Raw genomic sequence first — 21,179 nt, 5'->3', positions numbered from 1 at the left:
ATGTATATAACATTATTTATTATTATTATTTTCTATTGTGAGCGAACTGTGGTGCTATTTCCCCCAGGGATCAATAAAGTACTTTCTATTCTATTCTATGTGGGATCTGAGCTGGGGATGGCGTTGTGGCTTGTGCAGCCCTTTGAGACACTCGTGATTTAGGGCACTTTGATTGATTGATTGACCAAATAATACACTTCGAGAATCTGTTTAAATTGAGAATCGCGTTGAATCGAGAATTGATTCTGAATCGAATCATCACCCCTCAAATCGGAAGGTGCCCAAAGATTCACATCCCTGATACTCGGTGTACATCCCTAACGACAATAGTTTTTTTTTTGTTCTTTATTCTTCTCAAGCTGCCGCACCAACGAAAGGAGCAGCCGTTTCAGTTTCTTTAGCAATCACCTCCTAAACACACTAAACTGCCTTAAAAACATCACTCGGTTTACTTTTTTAAAAATAGAATCATTGGGGAGTCTTCGGTTTTAGTCATTTATTTGTATCAAAATAGGCTAAAAATGTAAATAAATAGCTGAAGTGGGGGGGGGGATGTGTAGCCCCGCCCCTTCTCCCTCCCTCCCCGCTGCCACCGTAAATGTTATTTATGAATGCCTGCCGCTCGCCTTCGTGTGCACGTTCCAATCGTTATCATTATGTTTTAAATAATTGGACACCTGATATCGACTGCATGTGTGTTTGTTTTTTGCTCGCGCAATACCTGCACTTCGCCATTAAATGTAAACAGTAATTTATTGTAGTGGATTTGGATGCTGGCGGTAGTGGCGGCGGCGGCAGGCGGCAGGCGTAGCGGTGCGTTCGGCTCTTTAATCACACTGGGTCAATAACATCCGAGCACCGGTGCTGTCTGTTGGTGCTGCATCCACCGGTGGTAACACCCGGAAAGGGGCTTTTCCGATGAGGTGAGCCATCCATCCATCCATCCATCCTTCCATCTATACATCCGTGAGTCCTCGCTTGTTTTGCGGTTCTGTCGGGAGAGAGGAAGGGAGGAGGCGGAGGGAAGGGGGTGGGGAAGCTAACAAGCCCGGACACATCCACCCCGCAGCATCCCGACGTCTTGTCCCCCACTCGCGCCAGCTACACTCGCCTTATCCCTACCACCATTTTTTAAATGTTAATATGACCGACTGCGTGTATTTCGACAAACGCACAAAAACACACAGGTTCACTGCGAACGCGGGACGGAAACATCCCGTCTGATATTTACAGTTGCTGGGCTAACGCTGCTAGCTTGTGCGGGTGGTTAGCTAGCGGCCGGTGAGACCCCGAGTTGGGGCCGTACGTGTATCCAACCCCGGGAGGGGGGGAGAAACGGGAGCTCGTCGTGGGTTTGTTTTCGAAGAGCTTAGTGGGCGGATCCACAGCGTCGACCTTGAAAGTTATAACGAGATGACATGTTTATTTATAGTTAGCGGAGTGCTCAGGTGTGCGCGGCTAACCAACCGTAATAAACACGTGTAATCGTCGTTCAAATTCCCCCAACGTGGCAATTGCCACCTAATTCTCTCTGACGAAACCGCTGTTAAAACATTAGACGTGACACGGTGGCGTTTTACCCTTCTCCTTTGGGGAGAGAAGCATCCCCCGTTGAAACCTATTGGAGGCGTTAGCATCAAGCTAACAGCAGCGGCCTCGGTAGGGTTCAGTAAGGCGGCCTCTTCTCCTATGAAGTATGCCCTAGCTAGGCTACAGCAGTGTTTTTCATCCTTTTTTGAGCCAAGGCACAATTTTTTCATTGAAAAAATGCGGAGATACACCACCAGCAGAAAACATTAAAAAATGAAACTCAGCAGCCGACATTGACAGTAAAAAGTACTTCTCGCAATTGTTGGATATGAATTCAAACCATAACCAACCATGCATCACCATAGCTCTTGTCTCAAAGTAGGTGTACTGTCACCACCTGTCACATCACGCCGTGACTTATTTGAAGTTTTTTTGTGTTTTCCTGTGTGTAGTGCAGTGGTTCTTAACCTTGTTGGAGGTACCGAACCCCACCAGTTTCATATGCGCATTCACCGAACCCTTCTTTAGTGAAAAATAAAATGTTTATTTTTTTAAAATTCAAGACAAAGTTATATGTTTTTGGTGACACTTTAGTATGGGGAACATATTCTAAGTAACAAAGACTTAATTTAGAGTTATTTGGACACTAAGGGAACATATTCTAAGTAATAAAGACTTAATTTAGAGTTATTTGGTTAGGGTTAGAGGGTTAAGGTTATAATAAGGCCATGCCGTATAAGGCATTATTAAGTACTTAATAATGACTTGTTAAGAGCCAATATGTTACTAATTTGCATGTTAATAAGCAACTAATTAATGGTGAATATGTTCCCCATACTAAAGTGTTACCATGTTTTTTTACTGGTGCACAAGATGAACCGTGCATGAACATCACCCTGTTCAAACAACAAAACCAACACAGTGCATAAAGTCACAACAAATGACACACCTGCAAACCAGTCAGCTGTTGCCGTATCCGTAATACGCCGATAGGGAGAAGTTTGTATTTACATGATGAGTCGGGTGTGTTTTGACCTCAGCCGAACCCCTGAGGCCGACTCACCGAACCCTTAGGGTTCGATCGAACCCAGGTTAAGAACCACTGGTGTAGTGTTTTAGTTCTTGTCTTGCGCTCCTATTTTGTTGTTGATTGTCATGTCATGTACGGATGTACTTTGTGGACGCCGTCTGCTTCACACGCTGTAAGTCTTTGCTGTCGTCCAGCATTCTGTTTTTGTTTACTTTTCAGCCATTTCAGTTTTAGTTCCGTTTTTCAAAGCCATCCCTAAGCTTCAATGCCTTTTCTTAGCGGCACTTGCCTTTTGTTTATTTTTTGTTCAAGCATTAGATACCTTTTTATCTGCACGCTGCCTCCCGCATATTGTGATCAAGTCAAACCAGGCTCCCGACATCTACAAAGCAATTAGCTACCTGCTGCCACCTACTGATATGTCGAGCTCTAGACAGTACAGGCACTCAACAACGGCACATTTGCGCATTATAATTACTGGTTTGCATAAAATATTTTCAACCCAATTAGGTAAAATTACATAATCTCTCACGGCACACCAGACAATATCTCTTGGTACGCTAGTGTGCCGCGGCACAGTTGTTGAAAAACACTGGACTGCAGTACTACACACATCGGCTAACTGTTAACAAATTGAATTAAGTCAAAAATGTACAGTCGCATGTGTGGACCACGTGTTGACTGTACAACATTCGGTCTCCCTCTAGGGGAGACTGGATGCAATGGACGTCGAGTGGGTCTAACAAATAAGCTTGATTAATGTATTGCAATTTTGACAAAAAGAAAACGAACAAACACATGCAATTGCAGTCTTTGAAGAGGCCCTTTTATGCAAAAACAACTTTTATTACCTGTTGTTACCTGCTGTTGTGTATTCGGGATCTGTGTAATTTCAGAAAATTTGAAATCAAACCGTGGAGGCATTGCCGAAATAATAATAAAACAATATCCCCTTCCTTCATACTCCCGCCAAACAAGCCGTTTGGAATTTGCTCGTCCTGTGACATTTTTTGCACCGATGATGTCACCGGATTATCCATATTATGGTATAAATTTACCCAAAGTGCATTGTGCGAGTCAGACGCTGTTGTCAATAAACGCCTTTTTCTCTATCCTCTTGTTGTGCGGCAGACTGGCTCGTACATGGACATGCATCCTCCGCTGTTGCCATTTGTAACGTTAAGCAGCGTATATTTCGAACTTTATCAGTAGACTCTCTATGGAAGCGCTATAAACTACAACAATGATGGTGGGGAGAAGACGTGGAGCCACGTAAATATGTCCCCAAAACTGCACATCCTGCAAAGACAATCAAAAAGCAGCTTGAAAACGGTCTGTAAAACATAATCTATGCAAAATTTTGACCAAAGAACCACCATTACATGTTATGTAGACCACAAGGAAGTGTTTTAACTCAATATTATTTGATAGAAGAAGTCATTCCAAGCTTTTTTTGTCATTCCAACCCTTTTCAAATTGAATTCTACACTAGCCAAACTAAAATATCTGTTTGTCACTTTAACTTCTGATTCTAAAGCAATTTTTTCTTTGGGTTGTTGATAAATAATGGTAATAATCAAATGAATTTGAAAATGTCATACCACGGTTGTTATGTGAATGTGCTCAAAAATTACTTATACCCACACTGAAATATCTTAACCAAGTGTCATTTTTAAAACGTTTGTGTCTTGTATTCATGCTGGCATCTGGGCTAGTTAACAATTAGTGCGCTAGCTCCTTCTATAGGAAATGAGCTGAATTTTTTCAATGTGGTAATCAAACCCGGTTTAAATTTGAAACGGAAATACTACTAACCATTGAGAATTTTGCCTGATTTTGATTGTGTAATAATCAATCCCTTTAGGACTTTGCAAGCTTGTTTTGTGATTGTCACAGCTAAGAATGCCCTATTTTAAGACAACATTTTCAAAAAGTTGAATTAAAATCGCCCAAGAAATTTTATTGGTTAGAGACAGTTTGTTACGTCAATGATTGGCCATATTTTGCGAGGAAATTGCAGGGACTGGGCAAAGTTGCGAAGCAATACATAATTGGTGCGATCGCAACGTCGCAAAATCCTCAAGGGACTGAATAATATCATGAAGTGGCCCTCTGAGGACATCTATAACTGCGATGTGGCCCACAATGAAAAATTAGTTTGACGCCCCTACTTTTTACCTTTCAATAAAGGGGATCATATAATTGTGAATATGAAAATGAAAAGCAACTTCTGGTCAAGCTTCATGAAGTTAGCCTCAAAAATGACTGACTGATTGAGAATCAAATGTAAGAAAACGGTTTTAAGTAGATTGTACACAACCACCACAATATGATGTACACTGGGTTGCCCATTATTGGAATAAAATGGCATACATAAGCTAGTTCTTTACCAAATAGGTTACAGCAGACCTGGGCATTGTACGGCCCGCGGGCCGCATCCGGCCCTTTGCGCATCCCTGTCCGGCCCGCGTGAGGCCAATCATAAATTACAAAATAAATTTAAAAAAGTATCTATTTCGAGTGTGCAATACAACAGTGCTGCTTTTGTTTTGAAAAGCGTTATTTGTATTACTTCCGTGTGGACGTATGCGCGTGTGCGATTGTGAGTGAATTGAACGGCGCAATTACAAATTACAAAATAAAGTTTAAAAAACATCTATGTCGTGCGCGCAATACAACTGTGCTGCTTTTATTTTGAAATGTGTTATTTATGCCGTATGTCCGGAGGGAACCTGTGAGGGAAGGTGCATAGAGACAAGTGATGAGACGCTAAAAAAAGAAAAGTTGATGAGGAATGGCGTGTTTCCAACAAGAGATGGACTGCCAAGTATTTCTTTACATAAATTAATGGTAAAGCCGTGTGCTTAATGTGTGGTACACAGGTTGCTGTGTTTAAATATCATTTTAATCGCCACTACACGAAGAAACACGAGGGAAAATACCGGGATGTGTCTGATGAAGCGCGCGCAAGGGAGGCTGATGCGTTGATGGTAAAACTGCAAACCCAACAAGGACTTTGTGCCATATTTCACACCCCCAGAGATGCAGCCGTCAGGACAAGTTTCGTCATTTCTCACAAAAGCGCCAGAAAAAGTAAGGCGTTTTCTGACGGAGAGTTTATTAAGGAGTGCTTATTGGACTTTGTTGCGCTGATAATGCCCGGAGACAGGACTGTTTTTCGCTAACTTTGGATGAGAGCTCTGATGCAGTCAATTAAAGAGACAACCACAGGTAATGACTTGTTCACAGAGGTAAATGGGTGTTGGGACAAGCTGGCAGGTGTGACAATCCAATCCACTTTATTTATATAGCACATTTAAACAACAAAATGTTTCCAAAGTGCTGCACAACAATATTACAAACAATATTCAAATATTATCCTTAGCTCCACCAATGACTGAATAAAAAGAAAAAAACAATTACATATAAAACCAATATAAAAAACAATATAGAATAGATATGATTAAAAACTATTTTTAACAACAGATGGTTGTCCAAATCTGATGGGGAAAAATGTTGGATAATGCAGGATAAAGTGACCTTAAAAAGCAATCTGCTTTTGTATAAAGTTAAGTTAGGTTAAATGAAATTATTATTATTATTATTATTATTAATTATTATCATCATTATTATTTATCTTATGGTATATCAAAAATAATATTGAGCAAAATTTAATTGAAATATTGTCGTGTGGCCCTCCAGCAGTGCTCGGGTTGCTTATGCGGCCCCCGGTGAAAATTAATTGCCCACCCCTGGGTTACAGGCAAATACCTTTTTGACTGGTATATTTTGACATAAATTGATGTTTTCTGTGGTTATTAGCAGTTTTCATGTTGACGCTACGGTGGTGTGTATGATATAAAAACATTGATTCTCACACTGGTGCTACGTGAAGCTTCATCTAGCCCAGGGATGCCCAGACTACGGCCCACGGGCCGAATGCGGCTCGCCGGCGTCACAAGTTAATAAATAAGTCTGGCCGGCAAAACGTCTCTAGTTAAATTTTAATTACCTAACAGCCTGTTTGTTGTGGACATGCCACCATCTTGCGGACAACGTTAAACATTTTAGTCAATGACTATGAGTTTAACTTTGAAATGATTTGCATCAGTTCCATCCTGGTATTCCGGCTTCATGCACCTGGGGATAGGTTGATTGGCAACACTAAATGGGCCCTAGTGTGTGAATGTTGTCTGTCACTCCGTGTTGGTCCTGCGATGAGGTAGCAACTTGTCCAGGGTGTACCCCGCCTTCCGCCCGGATGTAGCTGGGATAGGCTCCAGTCACCCCGCAACTCTGAGAGGGACAAGCGATAGAAAATGGATGGATGATTTGCATCAATTTACATTACCCAATCCAAACAACCTTCCATGCTCATGGTGCAAATAAACTATAACCAACACAGAACGTTAGTACAAATGGTCACACATAACACACGACCTGTTCACTGAACTTTGTAGACATTGTAAAAATGTAAGTATACACAAGGTAAAATTACACTCATATAAATCCACTATGAAGCATAATGAGTAATATGCAAAACACTTTGCTATTTTTGGTGAATTTTAGCTGCTTGACAAAAATAGATTTTTTATTTTTTGTTTAATTTTGTTCACCCTTGCAGGCACTTTTGCCGAGGCCATTGCCTGACTGACCATGTTATCCTTGTGAGAGTGGGCGGGGCTACCTGGCCCTGAGGCGCAAAGGAGGGGGAGCCTAGGCGCAGCCGTCGTCGGACTCTGCCGCCCCGGACAAGGGACGCAAGCGGAGCGGGCATTCCTCAACCTTCCTCCTTCCCTCCCCGTCAATCCCCCCCCCCCCCCCCCCCCCCCCCCCCCAACCACCACCATGATGTGGTCACGTTGCTTGTGGAAAGCGTGAGGAAGCAGGAGTCTGGAAGGCGACCCTGCTCAGCCGGGGGACTCGGACCTGGTGAGTGTGTTTGGTCATGACAAAACCTCGCCATGTGACAGTGAAACCATATGCTGGATATGAACACTTGTTTTCAACTCTACGATATAGTCATGAAACTTATACACTGTTGCCTCATCTTGTGTGTTCAAAACTCCCAACACTCCTTCCGGTCCATCTCGTCCTCAAAAAAGTTCCTGTCATCAGTCTTTATGACAGCCGACATAAAAGAAACTGAACTTTGATCGCCATGGCATTTAAAAAAGATAAATAGATCGCATTTAAGCAGCACTGTCTCAAAGCCCTTTATAATAATATTGCATTCAATCCAAAGGCACTGTCCTCTGGCGAACTGGTTGTAATGTTGACGCAAAAACATTTTTTTATCACTATGGTTTGCACCCACTGTGTTGTTATATTGCTGTGTTTCCGTTTTTCAGTCCCTGCTGGACCCGAAAACCCTGGGAGAGTGCTGGCCCCCTGATGGCTTGATGCCTGGTGAGTGTTTATCTTACACTAACAATGAATGTGTCATCAAAATACTTAACTCCTAAAAGTAACTCAGCCAAACAATACACTCGCAAAATGTGTACAGTATACTATAAGTACAGTGAAAGCACCGCGCGTGTGATTTTTTTCGTCTATAGTCGGAAATCCGTCTTTTTTATCTCTGTAAAAATAAAAATAAATATTTTTTGGTTTTTTTCGACCTACAATGTGTTAAAATCTTGATCTGTTTCTTTGCTATACCTGCCAACAACTACGGTTTTCCCATAATGAGTAAGTTTTTTGATAATCCAGTGGTAAAAACTACGTTTTTTCATTAAAAATTATTAACTTAAAAATCGAAGGTACGTAGCGAAGCAACTCCACGGGCAGGGGACAAAATATACGGGAAACATCAATGATGATTGGTTGGTTTACGTTTGATAAAATCCATGACTGGTTGGTTGGTTTACTATGATGAGTCACGATTGGTTAAGATCAGGACAAAACATTACGGACAGGCCAATCAGAGGCAAGATAGGGCGTGTCATTGAACCAGGAGGGGAAATCACAACAGGCACTCACATCCCAAATGACGACGAGAGAGTCGGAGAAGAGAAGAGGGAATATTCAAGTGGACGATTTATATATTTAAAAAAACTAGTGGAAGATGGCAGAGGGATTCTCTTCCTTAGATTTTTTTTTTAGCGATGTAGACGACGTCCAGGAAACCCACAATGCATCTGAATAAAACAATGCCCAAACATTAATTGTAGTTGTTTACCATGTAAGCCCAAATCAAAAATGCTCTCAACACGGAAAATGTATAATACACATTTAAGAACACACTTGATTGTGGCAGACATGATGAATTTTGCTACAGTATAGCCTATCTAAATGCTAAATTTCATTTTTATTCATGTTTTAGAACAAGAAAGTAGCTGACATTTTGTTCATTATTTCTACTGTTTATATTTTAACATTGAATAGTTGAATAATTTTGAAACATAAACAACATGACTGCAATATATTCGTTATTTCATGCTATAAATCACAAATGGCTATTCGGATAAAAGAAGTTAGCTAATAGAATAAACATTGTTTGTACTCTTTATGGTTTTTGCATTTGGAGCAGTTAGAAGTGGAAAGGTAGTAGTCAAAGAGACAGAAATTGGCTCTAAAATCCAAGGCAGAATCCACTAAAGCAGAAACAAAAAGAAAAATGCAAGCTGCTCAGAAATTTGCCAGGAAGGCTCATGTCAGAGCCATCAAAGCAAAAATGCCAAAGTAATGTGTCAATAATGTAAATAACTAGATGAACCATCTGTGGCTGTGAAGTGAACAATAGTAAGGTTGTAAATACTGCATAGAGTAGGCTAACTCATGTGGTTCCTGTGGACGTGAACACAAGTTGTAATTACTGTAGTGACTAAATAACATAGTGACTGAAACATACATAGTGATTCATTTGGATGAATGGGGTATGTATTTATTAGGGGTGTGGGAAAAAATCGATTTGAATTCGAATCGCGATTCTCACATTGTGCGATTCAGAATCGATTCTCATTTTTTTTAAATCGATTTTTTTATTTTTTTTATTTAAATTGTTTTATTTTATTTTTTTATTTTTTTAAATTAATCAATCCAACAAAACAATACACAGCAATACCATAACAATGCAATCCAATTCCAAAACCAAAGCCGACCAAACAACACTCATAACTGCAATAAACAATAAACAGAGCAATTGAGAGGAGACACAAACACGACACAGAACAAACCAAAAGTAGTGAAACAAAAATGAATATTATCAACAACAGTATCAATATTAGTTACAATTTCAACATAACAGTGATTAATAATCCCTCATTGACATTATCATTAGACATTTGTAAAAAAAAAAAAAAAAAGAACAATAGTGTCACAGTGGCTTACACTCGCATCGCATCTCATAAGCTTGACAACACACTGTGTCCAATATTTTCACAAAGATAAAATAAGTCATGTTTTTGGTTCATTTAATAGTTAAAAAAATTTACATTATTGCAATCAGTTGCTAAAACATTGTCCTTTACAATTATAAAAGCTTTCTACAAAAATCTACTACTCTGCTTGCATGTCAGCAGACTGGGGTAGATCCTTCTGAAATCCTAGGTATTGAATGAATAGAGAATCGGTTTGAATCGGGAAAAAAATCGTTTTTGAATCGAGAATCGTGTTGAGTTGAAAAAAAAATCGATTTTGAATCGAATCGTGACCCCAAGAATTGATATTGAATCAAATCGTGGGACACCCAAAGATTCACAGCCCTAGTATTTATATAAACTTGATTGATCATTGTTCTATTCTTTAAACATGAAAACATCTTTAAATGGTGCATCTTTAAACATCTTTAAAGGGAGGGGGGGGGGGGGTCCCCACCTGGCTGGACCTGGCTGGGAACCTGCGACCCCAAGACTCCCAGCTTATTTTCAGTGTTTTTCATTAAGTTCAAATCACATGCCTGAAGCACAGACCATGAATTAAGTATTCAGGTGTAGCCTTTTAATATTTGTTATGATGTAAATGTTAAGAAAATAGTAATCAATGAAGCAGACTCGTCCATGAACTGTTGAGTTTTTGTACTGCAGTCTACCAGTTGTTATTCTACTGTTACTGAAACATGATAAAAAAGAAAGGTTAAAAATAAAACACAAAGAAAAGTTCATCCAGGGTTAAGGAATGTCTACATGAAAACCAGCAGGTGGGGCTAAGCGTGTTCTCCCCAAACCACTTGGTGTTTTTCCTTCCTGTCACACACACACGCGCACATCATTGGGTCAGCTGCAACATAAAAGTGTTTTAAAGGAAGTTGGCTAACATTATCGTTGTAGGTATGATGCCAATTTTTAAGATAATGATAATTAATGAAGCAGAGTATTCCATGAACTGTTGAACAGCAAAAAAAGTATATCTTTTTTTTTTGCTGCGGTCTACCAGTTGCTATTTTATTGTTATCAAAAACATGTTTAAACATTAACTGTAAAAAGAAAAGTTGTCTTTTGTTGAGGGTTGTCTTATATAGTATTGAGACATGTCTACATGCAAACCATCAGGTGGCGCCAAATATCTTTGATTGATTGATCGAAACTTTTATTAGTAGATTGTACAGTGAAGTACATATTCCGTACAATTGACAACTAAATGGTAACACCCGAATAAGTTTTTCAACTTGTTTAAGTCGGGGTCCACTTAAATTGATTCATAATACAGATATATACTATCATCATAATACAGTCATCACACAAGATAGTCATCAGAGTATATACATTGAATTATTTACATTATTTACAATCCGGGGTGTGGGATATGGAGGGTGGGGTTTAGGTTTGGTTGGTATCAACACTTCAGTCATCAACAATTGCATCATCAGAGAAATGGACATTGGTACAGTGTAGGACTGACTTGGTATGATATGTACAGCAAGTTTTGGACACAGAGAGAGAGATCAGAAAGTATAAGAAAAAGTGTCTACATTTGATTATTTACAATCCGAAGAGGTATGATGTGGAAAGGAGGGTGTTAGTTTAGGGTTGAAGTTGCCTGGAGGTGTTCTTTTAGTGCTGTTTTGAAGGAGGATAGAGATGCCCTTTCTTTTACACCTGTTGGGAGTGCATTCCATATTGATGTGGCATAGAAAGAGAATGAGTTAAGACCTTTGTTAGATCGGAATCTGGGTTTAACGTGGTTAGTGGAGCTCCCTCTGGTGTTGTGGTTATGGCGGTCATTTACGTTAAGGAAGTAGTTTGACATGTACTTCGGTATTAGGGAGGTGTAGCGGATTTTATAGACTAGGCTCAGTGCAAGTTGTTTTACTATGTCCTCCACCCTGAGCCAGCCCACTTTGGGGAAGTGGGTAGGAGTGAGGTGTGATCTGGGGTGGAGGTCTAGAAGTAATCTGACTAGCTTGTTCTGGGATGTTTGGAGTCTAGATTTGAGGGTTTTGGAAGTGCTAGGGTACCAGGAGGTGCATGCGTAATCGAAAAAGGGTTGAAAGAGAGTTCCCGCTAGAATCTTCATGGTGCTTTTGTTGACCAGAGAGGAGATTCTATAGAGAAATCTCGTTTGTTGGTTGACTTTTTTGATTACCTTGGTTGCCATTTTATCACAGGAAAGATTAGCCTCTAGAATGTCGCCAAATCGCTTGGCTTTTTCCTTCCTGTCACTCACAGTCAATCTATCATCAATCAAAGTTTTTTTTATTCAGCCCTTTAATCACAAATGCCTCAAAGGGTTTTACAAACCACAACTACATCCTCGGATCTGATCCCAAATCTGGGCAAGAAAATAAACTAAACTCAATGGGAACAATGAGAAACCTTGGGAGGGACTGCAGATGCAGGGACGACCCCCCTGCAGGTGACCAGTGAAATGGATGCAGAGTGGGTACAGTTAATAATGTGAGATTCCAGTTCATAGGGAGGTCAGCAGGGGGATGCTCTTCCATGTCGACAGGTCGGAGCACACATATGCAAAACCCTCTATTTGTTAATCATTGTTTGACTTTGATATCATTGTAGTTTACTTGCGTTCAGTCGAGGTTCTTTGAAGATTTCCATAACATTTCAATTGTGTGTTTGTGTGTGTCCCCTCATAGAGAGCAGTTACTGGCAGCTCTGCCCTCCCTCTAAGTCCAGCCTGCAGGGGGGGTTGCTGAGCTCTAGTTTCCCTCCCGGCCCAGTCCCCCTCGTGCCGCAAGATGCTCACCTGCGGGAAGGGGGAGATCCCCTGGACGGCCCCCCTTCTCAGCCGCAGCAGCATCACCGGCCTCTGGCACCCAGCACCTCGGCGTCCGAGCTCTCCCTCCCAGGAGCGGCGGCGGCTCCTCCAGGGCCCGCCCCTCCGCCTCCTCCTCCCCCGCCGCCCAAGCGCCACTGCCGCTCCCTGTCGGTACCGGAGGACCTGTCCCGCTGCCGCTACACGTGGCGGCCCAGCGCCTCACGGGTGTGGACTCCAGTCAGTCGGCAGCAGTGCCACGGAGGCGTTGGCGGCATGGGGGTCACAGGTGTGGTGGCCGGTGCCACGGGGGGAGGTGCCTGTCCTCTCCGGGCGCCAAGCTCCTCTTTGAACTCGTCCCTGCACTCCTCGTCAAGCCCCACCTTCTTCAGCTTGGCACTTTCTCCAGACTCGCCGCTTCCTTGGAACTTCCCATGGGACCCTATTGAAGCAGCGGCAGGGGGAGGAGCCTGCTGCTGTTTCTTCCCCTCTCCGTCGTCCTGCTCCTCATCACCCTCGCCCCTCCACCCGCCGCCGCCCCCTCATAGGCGTTTCTCCCTCTCACCCGTGCTCATTAGAGACTCGTCGGCGGCCGCCACCTTCCTGCCTCCGCCGCCTGTTCCCAGCCAAGCGGCGGCGCCTCCGAAGGGCTGCTGTGCGGCCGGCGGGGCTATGGCAGGCGCCCCCGTGCCTGCCTCGCCTTCCTCCGCCTGCAGCACGCCGTCATCCCTGCGCCGCAGCTTTCCGCCGCAGCTACCGCGTTGCCATTCGCAGCCCTGTGACCTGCTGCTGCTCAAACCGGGCCTGAAGAGGCGACGCGACCCAGACCGCCCCTGTGCCCGCCCTGTCCTCGACTTCACCAAGATGACTCAGGTATGACATCACATGACTCCAGCTATTGTGCTTTCATTGATGCTTTCATTTTTGAACACATTTCTTTGTTCAGACCCGCAGCATTGACCCACAGTGTTTAGAGCGTGGCGGCAGGCTGGCCTGCGGCGGCGATCTATACATGGGCATGGAGTCCTTCATGGGCGACTTTCGGGGCTCCTGCTCGCCGGCTGAGTGTCTGGGCAGGACCAGCATCGGCCCGCTGAGCGAGAGCGACGAAGAGTGTCGCGAGGATGACGACGACGACGATCGGGAAGAGGACGTGGACGAGCGCGAGGCGGCCCAGCAGGCCGTCTTTGAGAGGGATTGTACAGAACTGGACTTGAATTTAATCGAAGAAAACTGACGTGTTTGTAAAACGGAAGGTCGTTTCTTCCCCGCCTCCCTTTTTATTTATTTTTAGGATGGAAGTTTCATTTTAAATCTTGATCGCACCCACGCTACCAATCAGCAAGGCTCTCAGGAACACCTCTTCTGATTGGACGAGTAAGTCGACGCTGATTGACAACAGTGATGATGTGACTGCTTGCTTATAAGACTCGGCGCCGGCTGGACTCGCTGAGTCGTGAAAGGGTTCAGACTAGGGCTGCAACAACTAATCGATTAAAATCGATTACAAAAATAGTTGGCGATTAATTTAGTCATTGATTCGTTGGATCTATGCTATGCGCATGCGAAGAGGCTTTTAAAAAAAAACTTTTTTTTTTTTTTTATAAACCTTATTTATAAACTGCAACATTCACAAACAGCTGAGAAACAATAATCAAAATAAGTATGGTGCCAGTATGCTGGGTTTTTTTCCAATAAAATACTGGAAAGGGTAGAAATGTAGTTGGTCTCTTTTATCCGATTATTAATCGATTAATCGAAGTAATAATCGACAGATTAATCGATTATCAAATTAGTTGTTAGTTGCAGCCCTAGTTCAGAACGTCAGCGTCCGCCGAGATCGGAGGTGTCGTTCAACACGCAGCTGCCGAGTCTCCCAACATGTCGATTGCCTGACACAGCACACCTGAAAATCCTCAAATCCTTGGTTTGGACATTCCAATCCAATTAATAACAAGGGTTTTTTAATTAGTTATATGTTGGAGGGCGCTACTTGGCTGCAACCAGCAGAGGCGCTGTTCATCCCTGTCCTAACTATCAGCCTAATAAAGAACATTGTGGCCTCAAACAGGAGTTCAGAACACAATTGTTTATATTTTCTTCCTTCTGAGGTCAAAACTGCACTGTCTATTCTAAATCTTGAGGTGTCACTCTTTGGGTATCTAACGATGTGATCTGATTCCGATTATTGGAGTGATTACTCAATTCAAGCCAATTCTCGCTATGTATTATTTTGGTATAGTAAATACAATTAAACTTTTTTAAAACATATATATATATAAATATATATATATATATATATATATATATATATATATATATATATATATATATATATATATATATATATATATATATATATATATATATATATAATTAATTATCCTGAGGGAACTCTCCTGAAAGAATCAATAAAATATTATCTGTACATGTGCATATATATATGTGTATATATATATATATATATATATATATATATATATATATATATATATATATATATATATATATATATATATATATATATATACAGTTTATACGCATATGTGTGTGTGTGTATATATACATATACAGTATCGATTTTTGCAAATTCTGAATCGATTTAGAATGGAAACGAATAAGAATTGCAATTCAGATGTGAATCGATTATTTTTTGTGCAAACCTACTAAATTTGGTCTTAATTTATGCATTCATATATAGAAACTTTAATAAAACTGCGACTAAGGCATGGCAATGTGTTCAGGTGTAGCATTGTGCTGTGTCGGCAGCGTCCTGTCAAGTACCCACTGATGCTGTTGTTTACCGCAGTGTGAATGCTCATTCACTACTATGTGTGTGTGTGTGTTATGTTGACGTGCAAAAGAGGCGCTAATCTGGAATTATGTACAACTTTAGAACCTTTAAGGACAATCATAAAGATTAATGTTACTTTGTCACCTTGTTAGGATATTTTTACATTCTTAATCATTTCAAATACTCGTTTGAAAAACCATGATACATGCACACAAAATGTACCCCATTCGCTTCAAGTCAGCTGCTTCGTGAAGCCCAACATGAGCCTTAACTAAAACATAGATCCAAAATGTGAAAATTGAGAAAAAGAAAAGGGAAGTGTGTTGTGTAGCTCTCCAAAAATGTTAAGTCCTTCCGTTCATTGAGTTTTTTTGTTTTGTTTTGTTTTTTCCTGAATGTTTGTCAGAGCGGGTCGTCGGTGGCGATGTACACCACAAATTGGACACTCGGGTTGAACGGACAGTGAGCGATCACGAACAAGTTAGAAAGACAAAGAGAGAATATCTCTTGTCTTTTAGAATTTTTTAAAATGATTATTGTATGTGTTAAAAAAAAAAAAGCAATGACATCATGGCAATTTGAAAAAAAGCAGTTTGTGAATAAATTACATTTATTGAGAATTATTTTACAAAGAATGAACTTTGGTGTCTTGTCTTAATTTGCAATTAATTTCTGTTTTTTTCTGACATTTGTATTTACTTATATCTTAATACTAATTATATATTGATATAAAATCAGTACAGTACAATAGTATTAATTAGGGATGTCCGATAATATCGACCTGCCGATATTAGCGGCCGATAAATGCGTTAAAATGTAATATCGGAAATTATCGGTATCGTTTTTTTATTATCTGTATCGGGGTTTTTTTGGTTTTTTTTATTAAATCAACATAAAAAACACAAGATACACTTACAATTAGTGCACCAACCCAAAAAACCTCCCTCCCCCCATTTCTTTCTGTTATCAATATTCTGGTTCCTACATTATATATCAATATATATCAATACAGTCTGCAAGGGATACAGTCTGTAAGCACACATGATTGTGCGTGCTGCTGGTCCACTAATAGTACTAACCTTTAACAGTTAATTTTACTCATTTTCATTAATTACTAGTTTCTATGTAACTGTTTTTATATTATTTTACTTTCTTTTTTATTCAAGAAAATATTTTTAATTGAGTTATCTTATTTTATTATTTTTTTTAAAAAGTACCTTATCTTCACCATACATGGTTGTCCAAATTACGCATAATAATGTGTTAATTCCACGACTGCATATATCGGTTGATATCGGTATCGGTTGATATCGGTAATTAAAGAGTTGGACAATATCGGGATATCGGCAAAAAGCCATTATCGGACATCCCTAGTATTAATGTATTATGTTGATTTTGTATTAGCTCACATTTCCCCATACTAGCATATTAAAAAGAAATTGTAATCGGAAACCCCCTCAAATTATGATTTCCTGTAATGAGTTATAAAAATCATGTACAGTAATATGCTATGTATTACTTTCATAATCTGACTCATCATTAGTAGATTAAAAATAACATGTAGTGGAAAAACACCTCTAAATATGATTATTAGTGTAATACATAATTATATTTTGATATCAAACCATATACATGATTATAAAATGTATTAATTTTCTTTTTTTCATCTGACACATTTCACGATACTAGTTTCTTATGAAAAAGAACATGTATAGTGGGAAAACACCTCAAATTATATTTATTACTGTATTTATACTGTATTATATATCATATTAAACCCTGCACAGTAATACGAAATGTATTATATGTATCATCTGACACATTTCACCATACTAATATATTAAAAACAACATATAGTAGGAAAACACATCAAAATCTGACATAAAAATTAATATCAAACCCATCCATCCATCCATCTTCTTCCGCTTATCCGAGGTCGGGTCGCGGGGGCAGCAGCCTAAGCAGGGAAGCCCAGACTTTCCTCTCCCCAGCCACTTCGCCCAGCTCCTCCCGGGGGATCCCGAGGCGTTCCCAGGCCAGCCGGGAGACATAGTCTTCCCAACGTGTCCTGGGTCTTCCCCTTGGCCTCCTACCGGTCGGACGTGCCCTAAACACCTCCCTAGGGAGGCGTTCGGGTGGCATCCTGACCAGATGCCCGAACCACCTCATCTGGCTCCTCTCCATGTGGAGGAGCAGCGGCTTTACTTTGAGCTCCCCCCGGATGGCAGAGCTTCTCACCCTATCTCTAAGGGAGAGCCCCGCCACCCGGCGGAGGAAACTCATTTCGGCCGCTTGTACCCGTGATCTTGTCCTTTCGGTCATAACCCAAAGCTCATGACCATAGGTGAGGATGGGAACGTAGATCGACCGGTAAATTGAGAGCTTTGCCTTTCGGCTCAGCTCCTTCTTCACCACAACGGATCGATACAGCGTCCGCATTACTGAAGACGCCGCACCGATCCGCCTGTCGATCTCACGATCCACTCTTCCCTCACTCGTGAACAAGACTCCGAGGTACTTGAACTCCTCCACTTGGGGCAGGGTCTCCTCCGCAACCCGGAGATGGCACTCCACCCTTTTCCGGGCGAGAACCATGGATTCGGACTTGGAGGTGCTGATTCTCATCCCAGTCGCTTCACACTCAGCTGCGAACCGATCCAGCGAGAGCTGAAGATCCTGGCCAGATGAAGCCATCAGGACCACATCATCTGCAAAAAGCAGAGACCTAATCCTGCAGCCACCAAACCAGATCCCCTCAACGCCTTGACTGCGCCTAGAAATTCTGTCCATAAAAGTTATGAACAGAATCGGTGACAAAGGGCAGCCTTGGCGGAGTCCAACCCTCACTGGAAACGTGTCCGACTTACTGCCGGCAATGCGGACCAAACTCTGGCACTGATCATACAGGGAGCGGACCGCCACAATCAGACAGTCCGATACCCCATACTCTCTGAGCACTCCCCACAGGACTTCCCGAGGGACACGGCCGAATGCCTTCTCCAAGTCAACAAAACACATGTAGACTGGTTGGGCAAACTCCCATGCACCCTCAAGGACCCTGCCGAGAGTATAGAGCTGGTCCACAGTTCCACGACCAGGACGAAAACCACACTGTTCCTCCTGAATCCGAGGTGCGACTATCCGGCGTAGCCTCCTCTCCAGCACACCTGAATAGACCTTACCGGGAAGGCTGAGGAGTGTGATCCCACGATAGTTAGAACACACATCTTTAAGGGCGGTTCCCCTTCTTAAAGAGAGGAACCACCACCCCGGTCTGCCAATCCAGAGGTACCGCCCCCGATGTCCACGCGATGCTGCAGAGTCTTGTCAACCAAGACAGCCCCACAGCATCCAGAGCCTTAAGGAACTCCGGGCGGATCTCATCCACCCCCGGGGCCTTGCCACCGAGGAGCTTTTTAACTACCTCAGCAACCTCAGCCCCTGAAATAGGAGAGCCCACCACAGATTCCCCAGGCACTGCTTCCTCATAGGAAGACGTGTTGGTGGGATTGAGGAGGTCTTCGAAGTATTCCCTCCACCGATCCACAACATCCGCAGTCGAGGTCAGCAGAACACCATCCTCACCGTACACGGTGTTGATACTGCACTGCTTCCCCTTCCTGAGGCGGCGGATGGTGGTCCAGAATCGCTTCGAAGCCGTCCGGAAGTCGTTTTCCATGGCTTCCCCGAACTCCTCCCATGTCCGAGTTTTTGCCTCCGCGACCGCCGAAGCCGCACACCGCTTGACCTGTCGGTACCTGTCCGCTGCCTCAGGAGTCCTATGAGCCAAAAGAACCCGATAGGACTCCTTCTTCAGCTTGACGGCATCCCTCACCGCCGGTGTCCACCAACGGGTTCTAGGATTACCGCCACGACAGGCACCAACTACCTTGCGGCCACAGCTCCAATCAGCCGCCTCGACAATAGAGGTGCGGAACATGGTCCATTCGGACTCAATGTCCAGCACCTCCCTCGTGACATGTTCAAAGTTCTTCCGGAGTTGGGAATTGAAACTCTCTCTGACAGGAGACTCTGCCAGACGTTCCCAGCAAACCCTCATCAATATCAAACCACGTACAGTAAAATGAAATGTATTCTTTTTACTTTTTTTTCATCTGACAAATTTCACTATATACTAATATATTAAACAGAACATGTAACACCTCACATTGTGATTATTGTGATATTACACGCATATATATAAATATGTATATACAGTATATATATTTAAAGTCCGTTTTTTTGATTTTGTTGTTTATACAGTATATATATATATATATATATATATATATATATATATATATATATATATATATATATATATATATATATATGTATATATATATATATATATATATATATATATATATATATATATATATATATAATCACACACATATATACAGTTTATATACATATAAATATATGTATGTATATATATATATATATATATATATATACACACACACATATATACAGTTTATATATATATAAATATATGAATGTGTGTATATATATATATATATACACGCACACACACATATATACAGTTTATATATATATAAATATATGTATGTGTATATATATATATATACACACACACACATATATACAGTTTATATATATAAATATATGTATGTGTATATATATATACACATACATCCATAACATTAGGCAGGAGATGAAAGCGCTGAAGTTCCAGTACAAGGCGGCAGGACATGAGGAACGCACTGGCCTGGCCCAGCTGATGTGCATCCTTCGTAAAAAGATCAGAATTCTCCGTCGGGCAGAGTGGCATCGGAGGCGGCGACGCGAGAGGGCACGTAAACGTGCTGCTTTCATCGCTAACCCCTTCAAGTTCACGAAGGATTTGCTGGGACAGAAGCGCAGTGGCAAACTGGCCTCCTCGCAGGAAGACATAGATCAACATCTGAAGCAGACGTACAGTGACCCCGCAAGAGAGCAGGAGTTGGGAGAGTGTAACAACCTCATAGACCCCCCTGAACCAGAATTGCAGTTTGATATGTCGGAGCTGCAGCTAAAGGAAGTCAGGGAGGTTGTCCGCAGAGCGAGGGCAAGCTCTGCACCGGGACCGAGCGGCACTTCATACAAAGTGTATAAGAACTGTCCCAAACTCCTGCAGCGACTGTGGAAAATCCTGCGAGTCTTCTGGAGAAGGGGGAGGATCCCTGAGCAATGGCGAGTGGCGGAAGGGGTATGGATCCCAAAGGAGGAAAACTCCACTCAGCTGGACCAGTTCCGCATCATCTCCCTGCTGTGCGTTGAGGCAAAGGTTTTCTTCAGCGCTGTTTCCAAACGACTGTGTACCTACCTGGCAAAGAACACCTACATCGATACATCTGTCCAGAAAGGCGGCATTTCAGGAATGTCAGGATGTATGGAGCATACCGGTGTGGTGACGCAGCTCATTCGGGAGGCTCGAGAGAACAAGGGCAACCTATCAGTACTGTGGCTTGACCTGGCAAACGCATTCGGCTCCATTCCGCACAAGCTCGTTCAACTCACTCTGATGAAACATCATGTACCCAGCAGGTGTAGAGACCTCATTGCTGATTACTACAGCAATTTCAGGATGAGGGTCTCTTCCGGACCAACAACATCCAGTTGGCACAAAGTGGAGATTGGTATTATCACAGGGTGTACTATCTCTGT

General features: G+C 42.0%; 1 protein-coding gene across 2 annotated transcripts; it reads left to right on the top strand.

The window, feature by feature from the left end:
• Nucleotides 1–599: 599 nt before the first annotated feature.
• Nucleotides 600–15,017, top strand: fam53c (family with sequence similarity 53 member C). 2 transcript variants are annotated; one of them, XM_062048831.1, is made up of 5 exons: nt 600–923; nt 7,185–7,492; nt 7,912–7,969; nt 12,594–13,585; nt 13,659–15,017. In XM_062048831.1, exons 3-5 carry the CDS (start codon nt 7,963–7,965, stop codon nt 13,947–13,949), a joined length of 1,290 nt encoding a protein of 429 aa, XP_061904815.1. In that variant the 5' UTR covers nt 600–923; nt 7,185–7,492; nt 7,912–7,962; the 3' UTR covers nt 13,950–15,017. The 2 variants fall into 2 exon arrangements, with proteins under 2 accessions (XP_061904815.1, XP_061904816.1); XM_062048832.1 differs by having other exon boundaries at nt 600–966.
• Nucleotides 15,018–21,179: the final 6,162 nt, after the last annotated feature.

This window comes from Entelurus aequoreus, linkage group LG05 (assembly GCF_033978785.1).
Source record: "Entelurus aequoreus isolate RoL-2023_Sb linkage group LG05, RoL_Eaeq_v1.1, whole genome shotgun sequence".
NCBI classification, from domain to species: Eukaryota; Metazoa; Chordata; class Actinopteri; order Syngnathiformes; family Syngnathidae; genus Entelurus; species Entelurus aequoreus.
This window is presented reverse-complemented; position numbering and strand designations above follow the sequence as displayed.